Source organism: Copadichromis virginalis, linkage group LG12, assembly GCF_057382275.1.
Source record: "Copadichromis virginalis isolate Kocher_CV1m ecotype Utaka linkage group LG12, C_Virginalis_male_GT1.1, whole genome shotgun sequence".
Classification (NCBI taxonomy): domain Eukaryota; kingdom Metazoa; phylum Chordata; class Actinopteri; order Cichliformes; family Cichlidae; genus Copadichromis; species Copadichromis virginalis.
The window spans coordinates 29554463-29573301 of record NC_140629.1 but is presented as its reverse complement, the minus strand read 5'-3'; the positions used below and the strand labels follow the sequence as shown (position 1 = coordinate 29573301).

At 38.7% G+C, this 18839-nt stretch overlaps 2 protein-coding genes across 9 annotated transcripts in view; both read right to left on the bottom strand.

Moving 5' to 3' along the window:
- slc23a2 (solute carrier family 23 member 2) overlaps positions 1–8193 on the bottom strand; it is a 37903-nt gene extending 29710 nt beyond the window's left edge. For 4 of the 7 annotated variants that reach the window (XM_085475901.1, XM_085475903.1, XM_085475907.1 and 1 more), the window contains exon 1: positions 7863–8192. The gene's annotated coding sequence lies outside the window, so the exon portion shown is untranslated. Of the gene's footprint in view, positions 1–7858 lie in introns of all 7 variants that reach the window. The other 3 variants (XM_085475904.1, XM_085475908.1, XM_085475902.1) reach the window with 2 other exon arrangements.
- A 1610-nt stretch (positions 8194–9803) lies between these two features.
- LOC146697255 (calsenilin-like) overlaps positions 9804–18839 on the bottom strand; it is a 63208-nt gene continuing 54172 nt past the window's right edge. Inside the window, exons 3-8 of one of the 2 annotated variants that reach the window (XM_085475899.1) lie at positions 16298–16422; positions 16105–16174; positions 14187–14365; positions 13240–13344; positions 12776–12838; positions 9804–10845 (exon numbers count right to left, since the gene is read on the bottom strand). In XM_085475899.1, coding sequence (XP_085332025.1) covers positions 10798–10845; positions 12776–12838; positions 13240–13344; positions 14187–14365; positions 16105–16174; positions 16298–16422 — 590 coding nt within the window. In that variant the 3' untranslated portion in view covers positions 9804–10797. Of the gene's footprint in view, positions 10846–12775; positions 12839–13239; positions 13345–14186; positions 14366–16104; positions 16175–16297; positions 17394–18839 lie in introns of both variants that reach the window. The other variant, XM_085475900.1, reaches the window with a different exon arrangement.

Sequence of the window (18839 nt, the reverse complement as noted above, 5' to 3'; positions counted from 1 at the left end):
TAAAAGAGGACCAACAGTAAAATCCAGGCTTTATTGAGCCCAAATTCAAAATATTCAACTCAGGAATATGCACCTACATGAATATGTTTAACGTGCGTAATCTAGTTTCTTCAGCAGGGATGCATCACGCTGGCAACAAAGAAAAATTAGCCATAAAAATAGCAACTTTTTCCAACCCTGACCAAGTTGATTTTTTGGCCAAGGTTTTTTTTGTTTTGGTTTGGGTTTTTTTTTTAACTTAAACTCAATTGAGCATTTTTTTCTGATAAAAGGATAAAATGTAAAATCTGTCTTGTGATTGAAAGCACCAAAAAAAAAAAAAAAAAAAAAAAAAAAAAAAAAAAAAAAAAAGTATACGCTCAGGGAAACAAATAAGGAAAAATATATCCACAAACAAGCATCAACTTATTAAAAGTTGTGCTGTTGAAATTTTGACTGAGAGCAATTAACTAACCCTCTGATTTTCTCTAGTCTTATTGCCATAAGCAAATGAAGCAACTGAAATACAATCATGAGAAAGGCAAAACTCAAACTGTGTGTTGAAATCTGCACCGATGCAATGCTGCTGTTCTGAGCATTTTGGCAGCTTCCACACATGAAGCGTTATCACTACATTACTTTTACTCTATTAGACATTTGTGTGAAATGTTGTCAAAATTCATGCTGCTTGAGTTTGAGTTAAAATTTCTATTTGTTATAGCATTTACAAGAATGATGATCATCTAATCAACCTAATCTCAGGTCTTCAACAACCTATTTCATTAGAGTTTAAACATAATTTGTCTACAATTTCACCATTAAGACTAAAACCATCAGAGCTGTAACTTGTCACTAAACCTTTTAGTGGTCCCCCACACTCGTTTCAGAACTCGAGGGGGCCAATCTTTCCAAGCTGTTGCACCCAGTCTGTGGAATGCACTTCCTCAATTTCTACAGTGTCTGGACTCGGTGGAGACCTTCAAAAAGCTTTTAATTAGGCCAGGGTTTTTATTATGCATTTATGACTGTATTGTGTTTTATTACCTTTCTTGTGAAGCACTTTGTGACATATGTCTGTGAAAAGTGCTAAATACATAAGTAGTACAGTTTCATAATCATCAGTTCCTCCTAAAAATGACAGACTTACAAACGGTGATGCATTTTCTGTTGCACACCTAATCACTTCTTAGGAATTACTAATCACTTTGGTAAGTTTAACCTTTTAATATTAACAGAAATTTAAAAACACACCCAGCACACAGACACATTTTGCAGAGGAAGTTTTGCATGCCACGTGATGCGTGGTGGTGTAATACGGGAGGACACGTAACACATGCGCTCAGAGAGATAAAGAGATGCTTTTTTGAAAAGGAGCTATGAAGACCATAAGTCTCCTTGCAGACAGGGATGCTAGCAGAGTGTCCCTGTCGATAAAAGAGCCTTACAATGAACAATTAAGGTAACCAGAAAAATGCTTAACCAGCTTTCATCGAACAGACTCCTCTAAAAACCAAGTCAATAGGATTCATTAAATTATTTTAGCCAATTTAAGGCAGAACATTGGGTATTTAACAACATATGGGTTCTATGACATCAAATTAAATATAATATTGGGTCATGACGTGACCTGGTGGAAAGCTTGAACTCAGATGGACCACTCCCATTAAGCAAGCAGACAGTAAATAGAGGTCCTCTTTAGTATGGCGGTAGCAGTCCATTCATCATTTGTCATGCTGCTCATTAAATTTTTATGAAACTTACACAAGACGTGGGTTATTGCTCTGTTCCAATAGTTACAAAACTGGTCAGCCTGAGGAAATGTCACATGATTAACACAAGTGTGACAAAAACTGGATGAACTGTGGATAAATCCATTTTTTATCTTGAAATTTATTCAATTATATTTCTAATAGCATTTTGTTTTGGAGCTGAGGCTAAAAGTAGAATTAGCATTACTGTCTGCAGCATAAAAAAAACAAACAAAAAAAAAACTTATGCTCCATAAAATGTCAGAAAACAGTTTGTTATGAATATAAAAGTAATTTGCTTTGCTGGGCCTGCACAAAATCCATTATACTAAGAGAAAACAGCCATTTTGTAGATAAACTAGTTGAATGTTGCTTCAGCTGTACTAACAGATAATCATAAAGATTCTGTCCATAAAAATTGTGAACCGAAAGGCTGACAGAGCGACTGCAGAAGGCTACCACTTTGGTGTCCTCAGACTCATCTCTTATTGGTTCAGATGATATGGCTAAATTGGCTTTATCAGGTGGAGACCTCCAGCTCACACTAGAGTGACCTGCAGACGATTGTGAAGTAGCAGGAATAAGAATTCCTACCCACCTCTGAGTCTGATGCCATGCTTCAGGGAAATGGATGAAGTGCCAACCTTCACCTTGTGTCAAAGACCAGTTGTTTTCCAAATGGAAGACTTAGAGAATCTCACGGTCTTGTTCATGATAAATGCTGACAGATGGATTGAGGTTGCATCTGCAGTGATGCCACACCGGTGTGTTGTGATAAAGAGAGTTGCCCATAAAAGCAAAGCTGTCGAGTTACCAGTCATTCTATGTCCCTAAGTTCATCCATTTTTACGAGCTTTGGGTAAAGAATGAGATCACAGGTACAAGCAGCACCCTTTCTCCAAAGGGTGATTGGCCTCTCTCTCAAAGATAGGGTGAGGAGTTTAGTCATTCTGGCGAGGCTCAGTATTGCCGCTACTCCTCCTCCACTTATATGCTGAAACCTGGCCCCAGATATGCAATACAAAAAAAGGATGGATAATGGGGAACAATGAATTCTGAAAAATTTATTAAAAAAAAACAAAATCCCTCATCAAGGTAAGCACTCAAACTACATATCTCTACCAAGGCCAAACTTCCTCCATATCATGTAGGAACTGGGTGCCTCAATTCATAAGTATATGCGGATCCACAGATATTCTCCTGAGATTACCAGGAAAATGTCTCACAATATTTCTTATTCCAATTTTCCGTACATTTGTGAAGATATGAAGCAAATTGCCCAGGTTCTCCACACTAAACAAGAAGTACTTACTAATTTTTTCCTGTTCTGATTTGATACCTTACTCTCAGGCAATGGCTGACAAGTACAAGCAAGTACTACCCATTGTCACTGACATTTGATCCAGCTTTTTGAGTCAGGAACAAAGACCGTGCAAAAGATGAATATAGGTATCACACAGTGGTGGCCATTAAAAAGAATGCAGGTTATAGGCACTTCTCAGACCTCAAATAGTGTTTTATACTGTCTAGGTAAGGACAGAGACAAATATCAATCCCTATACAGAATCCTACATGAAGGAAAAACTAAAAATCTTAGAACCAGATTGACTTCAAGGGTTAGTGATGTTTATTTTAAATCACTTCCCAGTCTGACCAAGCCCCAATTCTAGTAAAATCTTCACGCAAAGTGGTATATAACATTGAGTCATCCTGCTAAAAAACAGACAAAACCAACTAATTGCATAATCTCATTTGTGAAGGTAATTTAACACATATGGGTGTCCTCAGGTGGGGTGCAAGTATTATAAAAAATTTCCAGTATTAGCATCATTTGAAGTACAATGTAGACACAATAAGGTTGGTTTTAAGGGATCAGTATGGATCTGAGAGGACCTCTACAAACATAATCTGAGGCTGTGGATCAGGTTTCAAGTTCTAAAATGTTTATGTAAACAATTTTACATAAATTCACTCAGATCAGTCATTTTAATATTTAGGATATATTTTAAAGGAATTGGTCTTCACTACACAAACACTAGCATCTAAGGAAAAACCACTTATACACAAACACCAATAAATCAATAAATGGCTTCAGTGGGCACTTCCATCCACACATCCCTCCTCCCCCTTAGAGAAAAATCTTTTTCTTGGGGGGGGGGGGGGGGGGGGAATCCATAGAATCCTCATTTTAATTTTACAACTCATTACATCAAGCCAGATGTGACCCAGAAGAAAAGAAGGGTAAAACAGCGCAAATAATCATAATCAACAGCTGTAAGGGTAGGCAGACATACACAAACAAATTCCTCTGTGAGGGAAATGTATGGACGTTGCAATTTCAAAACAATCCTAAGACAAAACAACAGCTCAGAAACAATGCTCCACTAATGCTAAACATAATAAATTATTCACATAAGAGGTTAATACAGCAGGGTATGTTTTTCAGTATTTGTTACGCAAGAGTCATATGGGCTGCCATGCTGGTTTTACCCATTTAATCCACACCTTAATCAATTATATCAAACGAACAAACAGGAATTTAGACGGCTGCATGTGTAGCTGTCAACTTTATAAAACAGATTCCTTTTATTTCTTTTTCTAGCAGAAAATCAATGTTATAAAGCTATAAATAAAACAGAAGTCAACACCACACAAGCAGACACATTTACACTTTACAGTAGGAAGGCACAGCATGACCCAGCACTACAGTGTAATCTTAGTCACATGCTGCCTACACCAAAAAGGGCCAGAATCTGCGACCCAGTTTGCCTCTATGAGTCTTGTCCTGGCCCCGACATTCTGTTAGGTGAGCCACTGCTCTTTTCAGTGTGACCAAGATGAAATGGTTTAACGGATTAAAAGGAAACAATGTCCAGGATGACTGCAGTTTAGTGTACAACCTTAACCGAACTGGAAATAAACCACACTGAAGTCAGAGAAGTACCTTATTTTACAGTAGCATCGAATAAATACACAGAATGTTTTTAGCATGACTCACAGTTGATATATAAACTAATGGTAATACCACTGCTGTCCATGAACAACCTGTTCATGGACAGCTAGTTATTATTTTTTTTAAACATAACTGACAGATGAGAGAGGGGTGCCGCTTTGTGGGAACACTGGCAGGAAAATTTCATCACTTCATCCACTGCTCTAAAATAATCTTTTCCATCAATTTCCATCTTTCTTTGTTTTCCTTTTGCTGTTGACAGGACTGGTTCTTAGCCATTTTCCTCCTCCTCAGCACTATGTAGCATCTTTACTTTCCTTTGTTTCCTTGACGTGATCGTGACCCACCACAATTAAATCTCAACCACTGACCTTTGCTCTTGCCAAACAACCAGAATTACCACTTTCCTCAGTTTGGCCTATCAGTCAGGCATTCCATCTTTAAGGTTTTTTGAGGATAACGGATGACAGAGCTTCAAAGGGAACACCTGGTCCCAACAGCCTGTCACATTTCTTTCTATTTCAAGTGCTCCACTTTCATTTGGTCCCCAATATGAATAAGTGTGACTGGCTAAACAGCTTACAGAACAATCTGTGGTTACAAATGGCTTTTCATCTGTATCTTCCCCTTTCTTTCAGACAGTCACTGCTGCACTCACTGAGCTCCCCCCCTCTACATCACAGCACCTATGGATCAATAGCTCATACATCTGCCCCAAGGTTTATTAACTGCCATCTGTTACATCTGAAAGACTGAAAACATTATTAGGGCTGGGCCATATCATACTATACCAATGCATGAGTTAAAATTACCTACCACGCAAATAAACAAGACAAGCCCAAACACTTAGAGCAAGAGCTTTGTCAATAGTATTGAAGTAGTTTGCCTGTTTACAAGAGGTCAGACCGCCAACAAAGCACAATTCTTTGGCTGTTTCACCTCTTGAGGGGGAGAAAAATAAAACAAATCATATAGAAAACCAAAAACACCACAGACAACAAGTACAATCAAGTATGACAGCATGCAAGGAGATATTAGCAACTGGTGATGTGTGACCCAAAAGTAAACGAACCAATGGCACATCACTGGAGCACTCGCTAGGTGCACTCAATATGACAGGAACAAACATTGCATGGAAATTAAGGATGTAGTTAAATGGTGGAAAAGCAGGGCTTTAAACAGCGAGTTAAAACATCCCAGACTTAAGCTGCATCATCGTATATAATGCTGTGTCACTACAATTGCACTGTAATAATGCTGGTATTGGCACTCTGATAAAGCCAGACTTCAGTTTAGGTAGTCTGTCATCGATGACTGTAGATTACTGGGAAAGGATGGAAAACGCCCATCATTCTGTGTTGCAAACACCAATAAAACTTAGTATTTTTTTCTATATTGTCATAAATATCATTTTAGTAAATTTCCTTAAAACCCCCATTATCTATGAAGAAAATGGCTGATTTTAATCTACTATCCAGATAACATTCCTAAGAAAAATCCTTTAAATATTCTTTAGCTGTATTTGCACTTCTCAGTTTTTCATAATTTAAGTTCAACAACTACTTAATTATACTTGTATGGGTTTATATTTGGGATTACATACATGTCTATTAACCCAGGACATCACTCCTTGTGTATGCATCCTTTTCTTTTGCATGTAGTAGGTCAGAAAAATCTTGAGCTCAAAAGCAGGTCACCTCCATGTCGATGCATACTACCTGTGAATATTCATCACCAAGAAAAACAGCTACACAAAATTAAATAAAAGAAAATCTAAAAACTAAACTAAACAGCTGAAGAAAAAAATGTCACAAATCTTGTCCACTCAAGTGCTGTGAAAACTACAGGTTAAATGACATAGGATAATACCTTGCATGTAAGGGTGGTGCAGGGATGTACTACAAGCACTAACAGACTGCAGTAAGAATTTTCAAAAACACAATTTTAGAGGGGGAAATGAGGCTAGAGGAATTGTTTATTTGTGGACGGGACACAAATGTGCTACTGGCCATTTGGTCTGGCAAAAGTATTTATTTAAAGCTTACAGAAAACCAGCTATGTTACACCACGGTATTTATTTGGTAAATGGAAAAAATGCACTAAATCCCCTGCTTAAACAGCAGTTGCGTTGTGTGTTTTGTGGAAGAAATTTATATCAAATCAGTCCACAACCCCATCAATGCTGGCATTATAACTAATGTCAGCAGTTTGAAAGAATAAAACGGCCAAATCTCAGTCATATTACAGATTAAAATATCTCATGGATTGCATTACTGTGACACTTCTCATGACAATTGTGACTGATCTGAGGACCCTGATGATGACAACCACAAGCTGAAAGCATTACTTTCACAACAAAGCCCCGTGTAAGCAGGTGCAGTTGTATCAAAGGTCCCTGCTCTGAGAATGGCAGTTTCATTTGAAATTTAAACTACTCAGAGAGGAAAATAAAGCAGTCGAGCTGCTACCTGGAATCTGGGTGTTGATACAAAGTAAATTTTATAATGCAATTCTCATGCAATCGTAAATAGCCATGTCACCTCCAGGCACTGCCCATTTGGCTTTTGGGTTGGGTTTTTTGGGCCACTTATTGGTCATGTGATAGATGCACATGTACTGTGAGCATACACCCACCTGCCTAGCCACGTTTCTAGGACACTGCCATTATCAATTGCCAGTAAATCCTAAAAGCCAAATGTGCATTAGTGTAGCAGTTAGTGCTGCTTGATTCATTAAGGGTTTTTATTCATGCATACTTAGCCTATCTGTATTATGTTTTGTGTGTTGTAAGAGTCACAATAAAGCCCTCATTATCTAGAAACCTTGATACATCTGCCCTAAACCTCATACTGATAAGTAAAAAAAAAAATGAGCTAAAGAGGAGAAAGGTGACTAGTACTGGAACCCTAACAGAACCCTGGCTATCTGGGCCTTTATTTTCACGGTCACACTTTCAGCATCAGCATCGCCACGGTCGAGGCGGCCCACGAAGTCCTCTGAGGAGAGAGAGAGAGAGAGAGAGAGAGGGGAGCTCACACACCTCTAACCGCTAGCGGTTATCTTCTGCCAACTCCAGCCCCTAAACTGAGACGGCGTACAGAGTGGGAAACCAACGCAGGGGTGCCTAACACTCACAAGGCACTGGAATTAAAAATAACGTGGCACGTTTTGCACTCACCTACCTGATAAAAGAGTAGACAGAGTCCACTTCCCTTCTCGGCTAACGCTGGCTTGTCCCCGTGGCTTGTGTTGTTGAAGCTGTGCGAGGCGGGAGGCACGCGCAGACGACAGTTGAAGGCGGAAAGTGGCTCACACGCGCGCAGCGGACGGCGGCGAAGAGATTGGGAGACTGTCCTTAAACCCAGTTCTTCCTAGACGACCTGCTTCCCCTCGGTTTCGAAACAGCTGCGCGTGGACGGATTTCGCCTTTCATAAAGCCACGGGAATGACGCTCATCAGGACGCATGCCCACATCGCCCGTGACGTCGGGTGCCTATGTAAGCTTTCGCCCCACCTTAACCAATCAGAAGCGACTTAGAACGTGACGCAGCCCAGACTCCCCCCCTTCAAGGACAGGTTCTGTAATTATAACCCCGCTTGTATAACCTGGCTGTAGGTTTTCTGCAGCCTCCTAAACAATTAAAACGAGCTTTCGGGGCTCTGGGCTTGTATTGTGTATTTAGGGTTCTGTGGAGAACATCCTCACACAGAACATCACATCCTTGGGAACAGCTGTGTTAAGGACCAAAACGCTCTTCAGAGAGTGATCCGTACAGCAGAGCACTGCTACAGGATTGCTCTCCCTCCACTTCAGGACACCTACACCAGGAGATGCCGGACTAGAGCAGCGCAGATACTGAAGGACCCGTCCCATCCTGGCAACAAACTGTTCCAACTTCTGAAATCATCCGGGCTAGGACAGAGAGACTCAAGAGGAGCTTGTATCCCCAAGCCTTCCGGGCCCTAAACCATAACATCCCCCCCCCCACAAACACACACATACACCCGCCCTCTCACACAGCATCCATAAGTGACTGAGACAGGACTCTCTTCTAGACACCCACCGGCACAATGTACATTTCAAATTCTTTTTTATTTTTAAATATGTTCATATTGTCTGAGTAGGAGTGGTGCAGTGAGCTCAAGGGGGCGGTACTGGGAGGCAGGTGAGCCACAGGTGGTGGCGATTATGTGATGACAGTGTCTTCTTTCTGTTTGTTTCTGTTTGAAACATTGTGTGTATCGCATACTTCACATTCAGATTGTCTGTTCTTATTTAATTCGCTTAATGTACAGAATTCACCTGCTTGCTGCATACAATGCTACTACTGCACATTCACCTAATGTATATAATAATGTTCTTCTTCTCTCCCCCTTTTTGCACAAGTCGAGGAGTGTGTCAGGTTACATTTCACTGCGTGTTGTACTTGTATAACTATGCATGTGACGAATAAAGAATCTTGAATCTTGAACTATCTTGGACTCATCATGAGATCCCTGCTTTTGCCACTGTGTTGTAAAACTTTATGTTTTACAACTGATAAATATGTCTAATTACTGACTTCAATCCCAGCTTTGGCCCTTAACCAATTCCTGAGAAAATCAATGCGTGCTTTTTAGCCTTTCATGTCACACATTACAGTGATGTTGTGCAACCTGTTCACCCAAAGCCTGAATGTTCAATCAATAAATATGCTGCTAAATTAAATATGTTCATGTCATTGTCTTCCCTTTTGTGTTAACTTGATCTACTCTGCACATTAATAAGCACCACTTAAAATAATAATTTTACTGTATTCAATTCTATTGTTTAAGTGGGTGGGCTTGACATCATCAGGTTAGTGGTCACTCTGAGGGATCGTATCAAAGTATCAGTGTGACCCCTGTCAGGCTGAGGAACGCATTATGCATGCAGTAATAGACAGTATGATCAAGAAAGACTGGAAGAATAGCCGTAATTGCATAAGCCGGGTCACACAACAGGGCAATGCTCCAAAGCCAGCATGTAACACTAAATACAGAGGAATAGAAATTGACTTTTTATAATGAAAGATTTTCTGAATCATCATTTGAATGCACTGGTTAACCACTGGTTAACCACAATAAAGAGAAGAAGTCGCACCTGTAGACAGCATCTTTAATTACCTGACATCACAAAGGTCCTACTGTACTGTACATGACACTGTGGCACTGTGGAGTCAGCATGCTCACAGATACTAAAGAAAAGGTCTTAGTTTGATGTGTCTTTCTTCACGGTTGTGCAAAGACTCATTTTTGTAATCTGATCAGCAAACATAATCTTCCAAAACAAAAATAAAAAAAGAAGAGAAACATTTAAATATCCCAAATTCCAACGACGCTTACTAACCATTTTTTTTAAAAGTGATTAACATTGAAATTTCTTAAACAAATATTGAGCACTGGTCCTATTCCATCACTTGGTGGAGCACAGATTAGACCAACACAATGCATTAGATATAATTATTAACTTTACATGTATATACATATACACTGGTTTTCTTCAGTGGTATATCAGGTGCAGGTATCTACAGTGCCTTTATTTCAGGCACATATAATACATAGTCATAAAACTGTAGTGCAAGCTAATTCCACATGACATATCTGATGACAAACATGCTTTAGTTCATGTCTTTTTTTTTCACTGTGATTTTTTTCTCCATCCAGTGCTATAAAAAAATCTGAGGAAACAGCAGGCTTTTCCATATGTGAGTGTATATACTGTATGTTATTGTTAAAGTTAGTATCCATGTAGTTTGTCAATTTCTGTGAGCCTCTTCGTTCCTTGTGGCTTTTGTCCGCTGATCAAAGCACAATCAGCATGTCTGTTGAGCCACCGAGGACAAAAAAGTCATCCAAGAATGTCTCCTTTGACATGAGGCAGTTTTTGTAATCCAGAAACAGTCACAAGATACCATTAAAAGAGTGTGGCGAGAAATAGAAAAACCTCTAGTCCCTGCATCTTCACTGGAGCTACATTATGTATCAGGGTGTCTTACGTTATTGTGGAGTCTGCGGCATTGGGTGGAGTGCATGACTTTGCTCTGTTTGTATGCGAGTTGTGCTAATGAAGGAAAACAGCTGAGGACGTCCAGATTCTTATATCACATTTTCAAACAGCTGCATGGAATTCATGATGTTCTCGTCCTGCAAATAAAACGATAAAGAAAAAACATCTGTCAGCAAATTCAGAAGGAAACAAATGTTCACGCTGATTAGGTCAAAGTTTCAGATATAACAAATGGCCATGGTGGCACTGTTTATAGCCAAAAGAACTGAGTCATTATCAGCAACTGCGAATATAAATCTTCCACCATGTCATGTTTCTTTATAGGGGCACAGATTAGAGACTGAGCTTGTTTTTACAAATATCTAATAGACAACTAATTTCAGTTTTTTGATGTGCTTGATAGAGAAGAAGACTGAATGCAGTCAACTGAGGCAATGCTGTATAGAAGAGTGATGTGAGACACTGAGAAAGTCATGCAGAAAATACAGAAAATGAAATCTAGGGTGTACTTAGAGCCCTAGAAAAACATTCTTTTTCACCAAACTTTATATTCAATGACACTTGAACTGGTGTTTGAGACCACTAACTAAGGAAAAAGATTTACTGAGGTCATCGATCAAGTCATCCCCTGGTGGTAATCCATCTATTACACACAGCCTGTTGGGGAAAAGCAGCAGCATTCAGTCTATTGTTTGTGTTAATTCAAAGTTCTCAGATTGTAATTCTTTTGTGCCTTAGTGTTATCGGTATTTTTAAAAAAAATTGTGTGTAAATAAAGCATGCTACAGTACGTCTACAGTTTGAGTAAAATAACTGGAACACTCTCTGCTCGTTACGTAAATGCACTGGCTTGAATTTTCCATTTTTATCTCTGTTGATTGAAGCATGTTAAAACAGCTGCAGAGCTGCATCAGAGGCACTGACCAATATTTGAGTTTGGGGTAAACAGCACACACAGATGGTCTCAAAATAAATAATGACTAATAATCTAAAAACCCAGTGTTTTACACCAACCAAAACACAAGATAAGTTAGTGTACATACTTTGACCTCAACTACTTGTGAAGTCGGTAAGAAAACTGACATCCACGAAACTGCGCATACAATCTAAAGAAAATTTTGTGGTAAAACAGTTAAGAAACGGGGTCAAAAGTCAATTAATTGCCTCATTACAAGTTTTTACTTGCTGGTAGTGAGTGCCAACACTCAAAACTACCCTTTATCAGGAGATAATGACTTTTACTGTTGCCCAGTTAACAATTTACAGCTTTTGGAGGTGTGTTTTAAAATTTCTTTCTTTTCCAGTACAGAGATGTCTTCCTGGTAAGGCCTACTGACTTTACTGTAAAAAATCTAAGAAAAAAAAACTGTGTTTATGTCAAGGTTGTCTAGCAGACATAAAAAATCTGAAAAAGTAGCCTGCCCAAATAACTAGATGATGAGTAAACACTGTTTTAGTGTTTGTTAACATTGTGTAGATACTGACTGTGACAAATTAAACACCAGGAGCTTAATATAGCAAAATACAGAGGAAGTGCTTTCCTTCAGAGAATGTTCATGATTAAGGATATTAGTTTATAAACATTTTTCAACCAAAATAGTGTATTGATATGAGGAACATCTGGTTCTGGTTATTAACTGCAGAGATATCTTTGAGGATGTGAAGCTGAGTTTTTATCACTGACGTTTTTAAGTTCATGAATTGGGTATTAAAAAAGGAAATTAGGTGTAATCAGGTCTCTTTTCCTTACAGTACTGACTGTGAGAAAGAAGTGGAGACACATATAGAAGAACACAGGATTAAAGGTGATTCAAAAATAAACACGCTATAATTAGTAAAGGCAAAGTCCGCATATAAATACAGAATATGATCATTACAGACTAGAAAGTGTAATATTCCTCCAAAAATAACATGTCAGGGTTTACAATATGTGTGAAGGGAGATAACACTAGTCAGTGTGAGTGCCGTCATGCTGTAGCTGACATTGAACCAAGAACCTTGATCTACTGCAATACTGTAATTGTGATTTACACTGACTGGTGTGTGGGACAAAAAAGTGTGCATCACCTTCTGACAGGTCTCAATGAACTCTTCAATAGTCACTACACCATCTCTGTTCCTGTCCATTTTCTGAAAAAACAGAAAAAATAAGAAGAGAAAGCAGACATTAGTGAGACAATATTTACGATATTTAACTCTTAAGAGACCAAAATGAATGAGTAGGGTCATTTCCAACCAAATTATATTTTACAAAGGAAAACTTTTCATAAATGGCTCTGTTTGCGTTTATACCTAGACGTTTGTCTTTATCTATGACAGATATTCTAAGATGCTCTAATGTAGTTATGTATGGCTTACAATAGCTTTTATGGAAAAGGGAGTCAATCTGAGCCATCACCAGTCTTTTCATCATAACTTTGGGCATTAGTCATCTGCCTCAAGGCTAAATCTTACTACCCCTAAGTCTGTTATCCATGACTCAATGAAAAACTATAATCTAGAAATTATATTTAATTGTGTGGAATCAGAACCTGAAAGAACTTGTCGACATGTTCAGAGGGTGCTTCATCCCGCACGCAAGGGTAGGTATACCTCCCCATCATGTCATAGATCGACTTCATAATTGCCAGCATTTCCTGAAGAGAAGCAGAGAAGGAAAGGGAGTGAATATAATTCACTTTTTACCTAAAACAGCCAACTGTTTCAGTGTTTTGTTTACCTACTATGAATTTTAAAATGTACAAACTCTATATTATATGATTAAAACGGAAATTTAATTTAGTTGTCCCATCTTGGCTGTTTTTAATAAAAACAAAAAAAAAGCCAGTCTCTGAGAAAGATGAGATTGTATCAGGGCAGATAGATAGAGACAGACAGCCCTTGAGGCTAAATGTCTACATATGTTTATTTAGCTTGAAACTGCCAAAGGCACAATCATCATTCAGGTCACCTATACCATGGAAAACGAGTATAAGAGCTCTCCTTTAAATGTCTGCGACTGGTGTAGTTTCTCAAAGTGAAGCCAATCAACATGCTATTCTCTACAAATACAAACAGGCATATCTGCCCCAAGAAATGGGCTTAATATGCTTATTAACACCTTAATAAGCAGTTAATAAGCATTATTAAAATGGTTATTAACTGCTTAAATAGGACATAATAGTTATTACTAACAAAAATATATAATTCTGCCTGGTTTAAGGCCCCTGATCAGTATCTAGACCCAGAATCTAGATTGAGAAGGTGAGCTAGTGAGTGTGGTTTTTAAAAAAAACAAAAAACATTTATCTTCTTGTAAAGCACTTAAGTGTACACATATGAAATCAGTTATTAGTTGCTTCTACTTCATGTCAGTTTAAACAGTTTTGGATGTAACAAAGGTGACAGAATATGAAATTTGTCTTTGTCTTGTTGTCAAAAAAATGACATATCTTACACGCACGCACGCACGCACGCACGCACGCACGCACGCACGCACCTCTTTGGTGATGTAACCATCCTTATTAATGTCGTAAAGGTTGAAAGCCCAGTTGAGCTTCTCGGTGACCGAACCTCTGAGCAACACTGATAGGCCGATGACGAAGTCCTCAAAACGGATTGAACCGTTTCTGTCCATGTCAAACGCGTTGAACAGGAAGTGAGCGTAGGTGGTTGCATCTGTAGATGAAAGAAGATGCGGATTTAATGTAGTGCTTTTAACAAAGCACCCAAATAAGCAAAGGAGAGGGAGACCCAGTTTTCAAACATTGTTAACAAGTTTTCATGATTGAAGTTGGGACTTTGGAAAGGCTGTTCCAGAGGTTAGCCTGCGGTTTCAATTCTAGAACTAGTTTTTGTGTGTGTTTTGATGCGTCCTGTTGCAACACTGTTGCAGTGCATTGTTCTTGGGTTGTAAAGCTTCGCTTCGCCTTCAATTCAGTTCAGTTTTATTTATATAACACCAAATCACAACAATAATCACCTCAAGGCACTTAGTATTGTAAGATGAAGAACCTACAATACAGAGAAACCAACAACAACCAGACGACCCCCCCATGACCAAATATTTTGGCGACAGTGGGAAGGAAAACCTCCTTTTTAACAGAAAGAACCCTCCAACAGGGGTAAGGGGAGGGAGACATGACACTCTTCCAAAAATGCCTCATGTCATTGTACCCAAATAGATCAATTTTTGTGTCACTTTTCTCCAGAAGGCTTTGACTTGTCCGTGTAGTCAACACCCTTTTAGTCCATGGCGATGTAAAATATATTCAGCCAATAAAGCTGGTGTTTCACTGGTTTCCAGTTCATAGCAGGCTTGAGCACTGATGGCTCCTGGGTTGCTCCTGAGCATCCAAAGCAGCTTCCTCTCATCTGAAGGTGGCAGTCTGGGTATTCTTTCAGACTTTGTCATACTGGACTTTTCAGTTTCAGATTAATTCTGACACACTGTGTATTTTTTAATGCTATTAAATTATTTTAATAGGGCAGCATTAAAGCATGATAAACTGAATTTTAACTGAATATTGCAGCATGTGGCTCTTGTAGCCACATACTTTTACTTCTCATACTAAATGCTTTTAACTCATTCCCCCTTTGACACCTACTGGGGTAACCCTTGTTTCTCTTTCCTGAATGGAGGCATATTTCAAGCCTGCTTCAGGAACAAAATAATTGGGTGTGCATCTTGTTTAAATCTTGTTTAACCTCCTAGGACCTGGCGTCCACACATGTGGACATCACATTTTGGGTCGTCTAGACCAGCGGTCTCCAACCTTTTTTGCGCCATGGACCGGTTTATGCCCGACAATATTTTCACAGACCGGCCTTTAAGGTGTCGCAGATAAATACAACAAAATAAAACTAGTACCGGTACCAAAAAAAGAAGATTTATTCATAACACACGTGAAAAGACCGAGGAAAACTGAGTTAACGATAAAAACCATAACAAAATAACGCTGAAAACCGATAAAAACCCTGAAACACATACATTTCAGACCTGAGCCTCAACTCTCGTGGCCCGGTACCAAACGACTCACGGACCGGTACCGGTCTGAAGCCTGGGGGTTGGGGACCGCTGGTCTAGACCAAAATACTAAATTTTTCTCTACAAGGGCCTGATATCCACTTAGGAGGACATTATACTGCCACTGCTCTATCAAAATTTAAAACGAATGTCCTCATATGTGGGTCTCATTTTTCTCAAAAAAAAAAAAAAGAAATCAGATAATTTTGTTTTTACATTCATCAGGTCCCAATCAGCCCAAATAGCAAAGAGAAATTAAAAATGCATGCCATGAAAGAGTTTGGGTCTTAGGAGGTCAAAGTTATGAAATATAAATCAGGTGTGGAAAAATATGACCCTCAGTCCCTCACTAAAAAGGACAGAAAAAGAGGAGATTGTTTTAATGTCTAACCTCCTTGGGGAAAGAACTGAGAATAGATGGACTTGAATGTCTCCTCATCAACCAGTCCGCTGGGACACTCCTGCTCAAGAGAGGAGGAAAAAGGAGATATACATGTTAGAATAATAATTCAGCTCTATATAAAGCATAGTAATAATAGCAAAGCAATTAGGCTGGTCTCAGCAGAAGGAGCAGCTAGACGCACGTTCTTGAAGCCTCGATACAGAGACTGAAGCTCCTTCCTGGTGAACTTGGTCTGAGCCTGCAGCTGGTCCAGCCCCTCTGGCTGGTGACGCACAGTTGACAGCTCCAAATCACTGTCGCTGCTGTCTGTGGGAGGAAGAGAGACAGAGAGAAAGGGATGGATAGACAGACAGAAAGGAGGAAAAGTAAAGAAGGGGAGAAGGAGAGAGAAGTGATGAAGGGAGGGAAGGATGGAAAGAAAAAAGAGGGAGGATGGGACAGACATTGAGTGAGAGGATGCAGGTCAACATTCGGAGATGGGGTGTGGGTGGGTTCACACATTCAACAGGAGGAGGCATAAGAGGAAAATGTTCGAAGTTCAAAAGAGAGAATTATCAAAAAACTGTGGAGGAGGAAAAGGCAGGCGAACAAGGGAGTAAAATAAGAGGAGGAGGTACTTTCTTTATGGTGGACATGTCACCAAACTTGGAGGGTCATTTTATGAGAATTCAATCAATGCATCCCACATGGCCCCATCAGAATCAGCTGATATTGTTGGTCAATAATGTATGAGTAGTTTCTGAGCTACAGGCCCTTGAAATATATAAAAGGAAGGTTGAAATTTATCACTTTTTTTTATTGCCTTGTTTAAACATAGTTAAAAACTACAACCAAATCAGTTTTAATCAGGTTCAAGCATTTAAAAATGAAAGGCCATTAAAAAGCACTGAATTCCAGCCAATCTCTATGTACTTCAAGGGCCTGTAACTTGGAAAGTATATTTATAGTATAAAAGTAAAAGTTTGCATGCCTTCATTAAACATAAAAAAGTTATTATAGAACAAAAATCAGCCTATCCTGAAGGTAGACGTGTGGGAAATGTTTCAAATCTGGCTGACTTTATATGGAGCGACTTTCAAAACAAAAGCCACCACAGAAAACCTAAGTTTGATCATTTAGATCAAAGACACTTTCTCACTCAAATGAAGTGTCGTGACATTGGTTACCATTGCACACTAAGAGAAAGCACTGCACAGCCGGGCAAAAAGAAAACACTTTTAAAAAAGGAGGGACGTTTTCTCCGTTTGGTTGGACTCGTGCTGTTACATACTCACCATCTTTAGACAGAAAGAACAGAGGTGGAGGAGGTGGACGGGTGTCGACACCGAGATGGAGTGAAAGAGCGTAAATGGAGAACAGTGGGAGAGTGACAGTAAGAGGAAGAAAAAAACAAAAAACAAAAAGAAAACATGTCAAGTCAGATCGGACGCTGTGTGGTTTACACGCTGGGTCCAAAGGTGTGAAACATAAACCCAAACCACAGAGAAGGGGATTAAAACTGGAATGTGATCCGCTCTTCAACATTTCTTTACAGTTCATTTATTCTTGCACAATGTGAGAAGAAGATGGCTTCTGACCTTGTCTGTATGGGTGCAGCTGTCAAAGACGGTCATGCTCTTGTAACCCAGTTATATCAGAAAAGGCACCCGGTAGGATGAAATACTTTCTCAAAAGTCCACACATTTTCCTTTTTCCCCTCTAAATTTTCAGACTGTTCAATGCATTTTTGCAACATTTCTGCAAAAAAGTTTAATTTGCCTGCTAAAGATTCTAATCTAAAATGAATCTAACCTGCACATTTTTAATAATTTCAAATTCTATTAAAGAAAATAACGCTCATATGATCCCATCAGAGCATGATTATTCTGTATCTCCTGCATGATACAAAATAATACAGAATAACCAAGAAAAACTATTGGTGACGAGAGTTCTGCAGGTCAGCATTTAGTTTGTGGAAATAAAAACCTGATTCATTATGAGCCATAAACATTCAGAGTTACGCCTTACTACAATCTAAAACATGGGATGATGGTAAGTATTCCTACAGAAAGCACAGGTCTGTATATCAACCTTTTCGTTGTAACGAAAAGGCTTTTTTTACTCTACCCACAATCCTAAATTGAAACAGTGGCGTCTGATTGGCGGAGGCATCTGTTACCATGGAAATGTTGAACCCAGGGCTCAAAACTTCAGAAAATTCAGACACACAGAACACAATCTACAAAATACACTGAAAACTATTATAATACATTAAGAATGAAAATGGCAGACTTCACTTTGCTGGGATTTGCAATGCATTATGTAATAATGTAAAGTGTTAGGCATAATTTTAGAAAACTATCTTAATCGTTGATTTCTCTTTGGATAAAAGTAAATCAGTTTTTCTTCTTTGTTTTACTCCTCATTTATTTCTTTTAGAGAGGTTTTATGCAGTCAAATAGCCTGTGCCCAAAATGCTTTACTTCTACCTCTAATTTAATTACATGTGAATGTTCCATGTATAGTTTGTAACATAAATAAAAGATAAAATGTCAAATTTAATGGAATCTGGTGAAATAAAATTGACTTGATTGGCAAAGATTCAATTTATAAGAACATTTTCCTTAATGATTTATTATCTGAATAAATAAACCTTTTAATTATATATATCACCTGTATTTAACTCAAAATTATTGCTTCATTGAGGGTGAAGAATCATGTTTTCGAGGGTGCTTAAACATGTT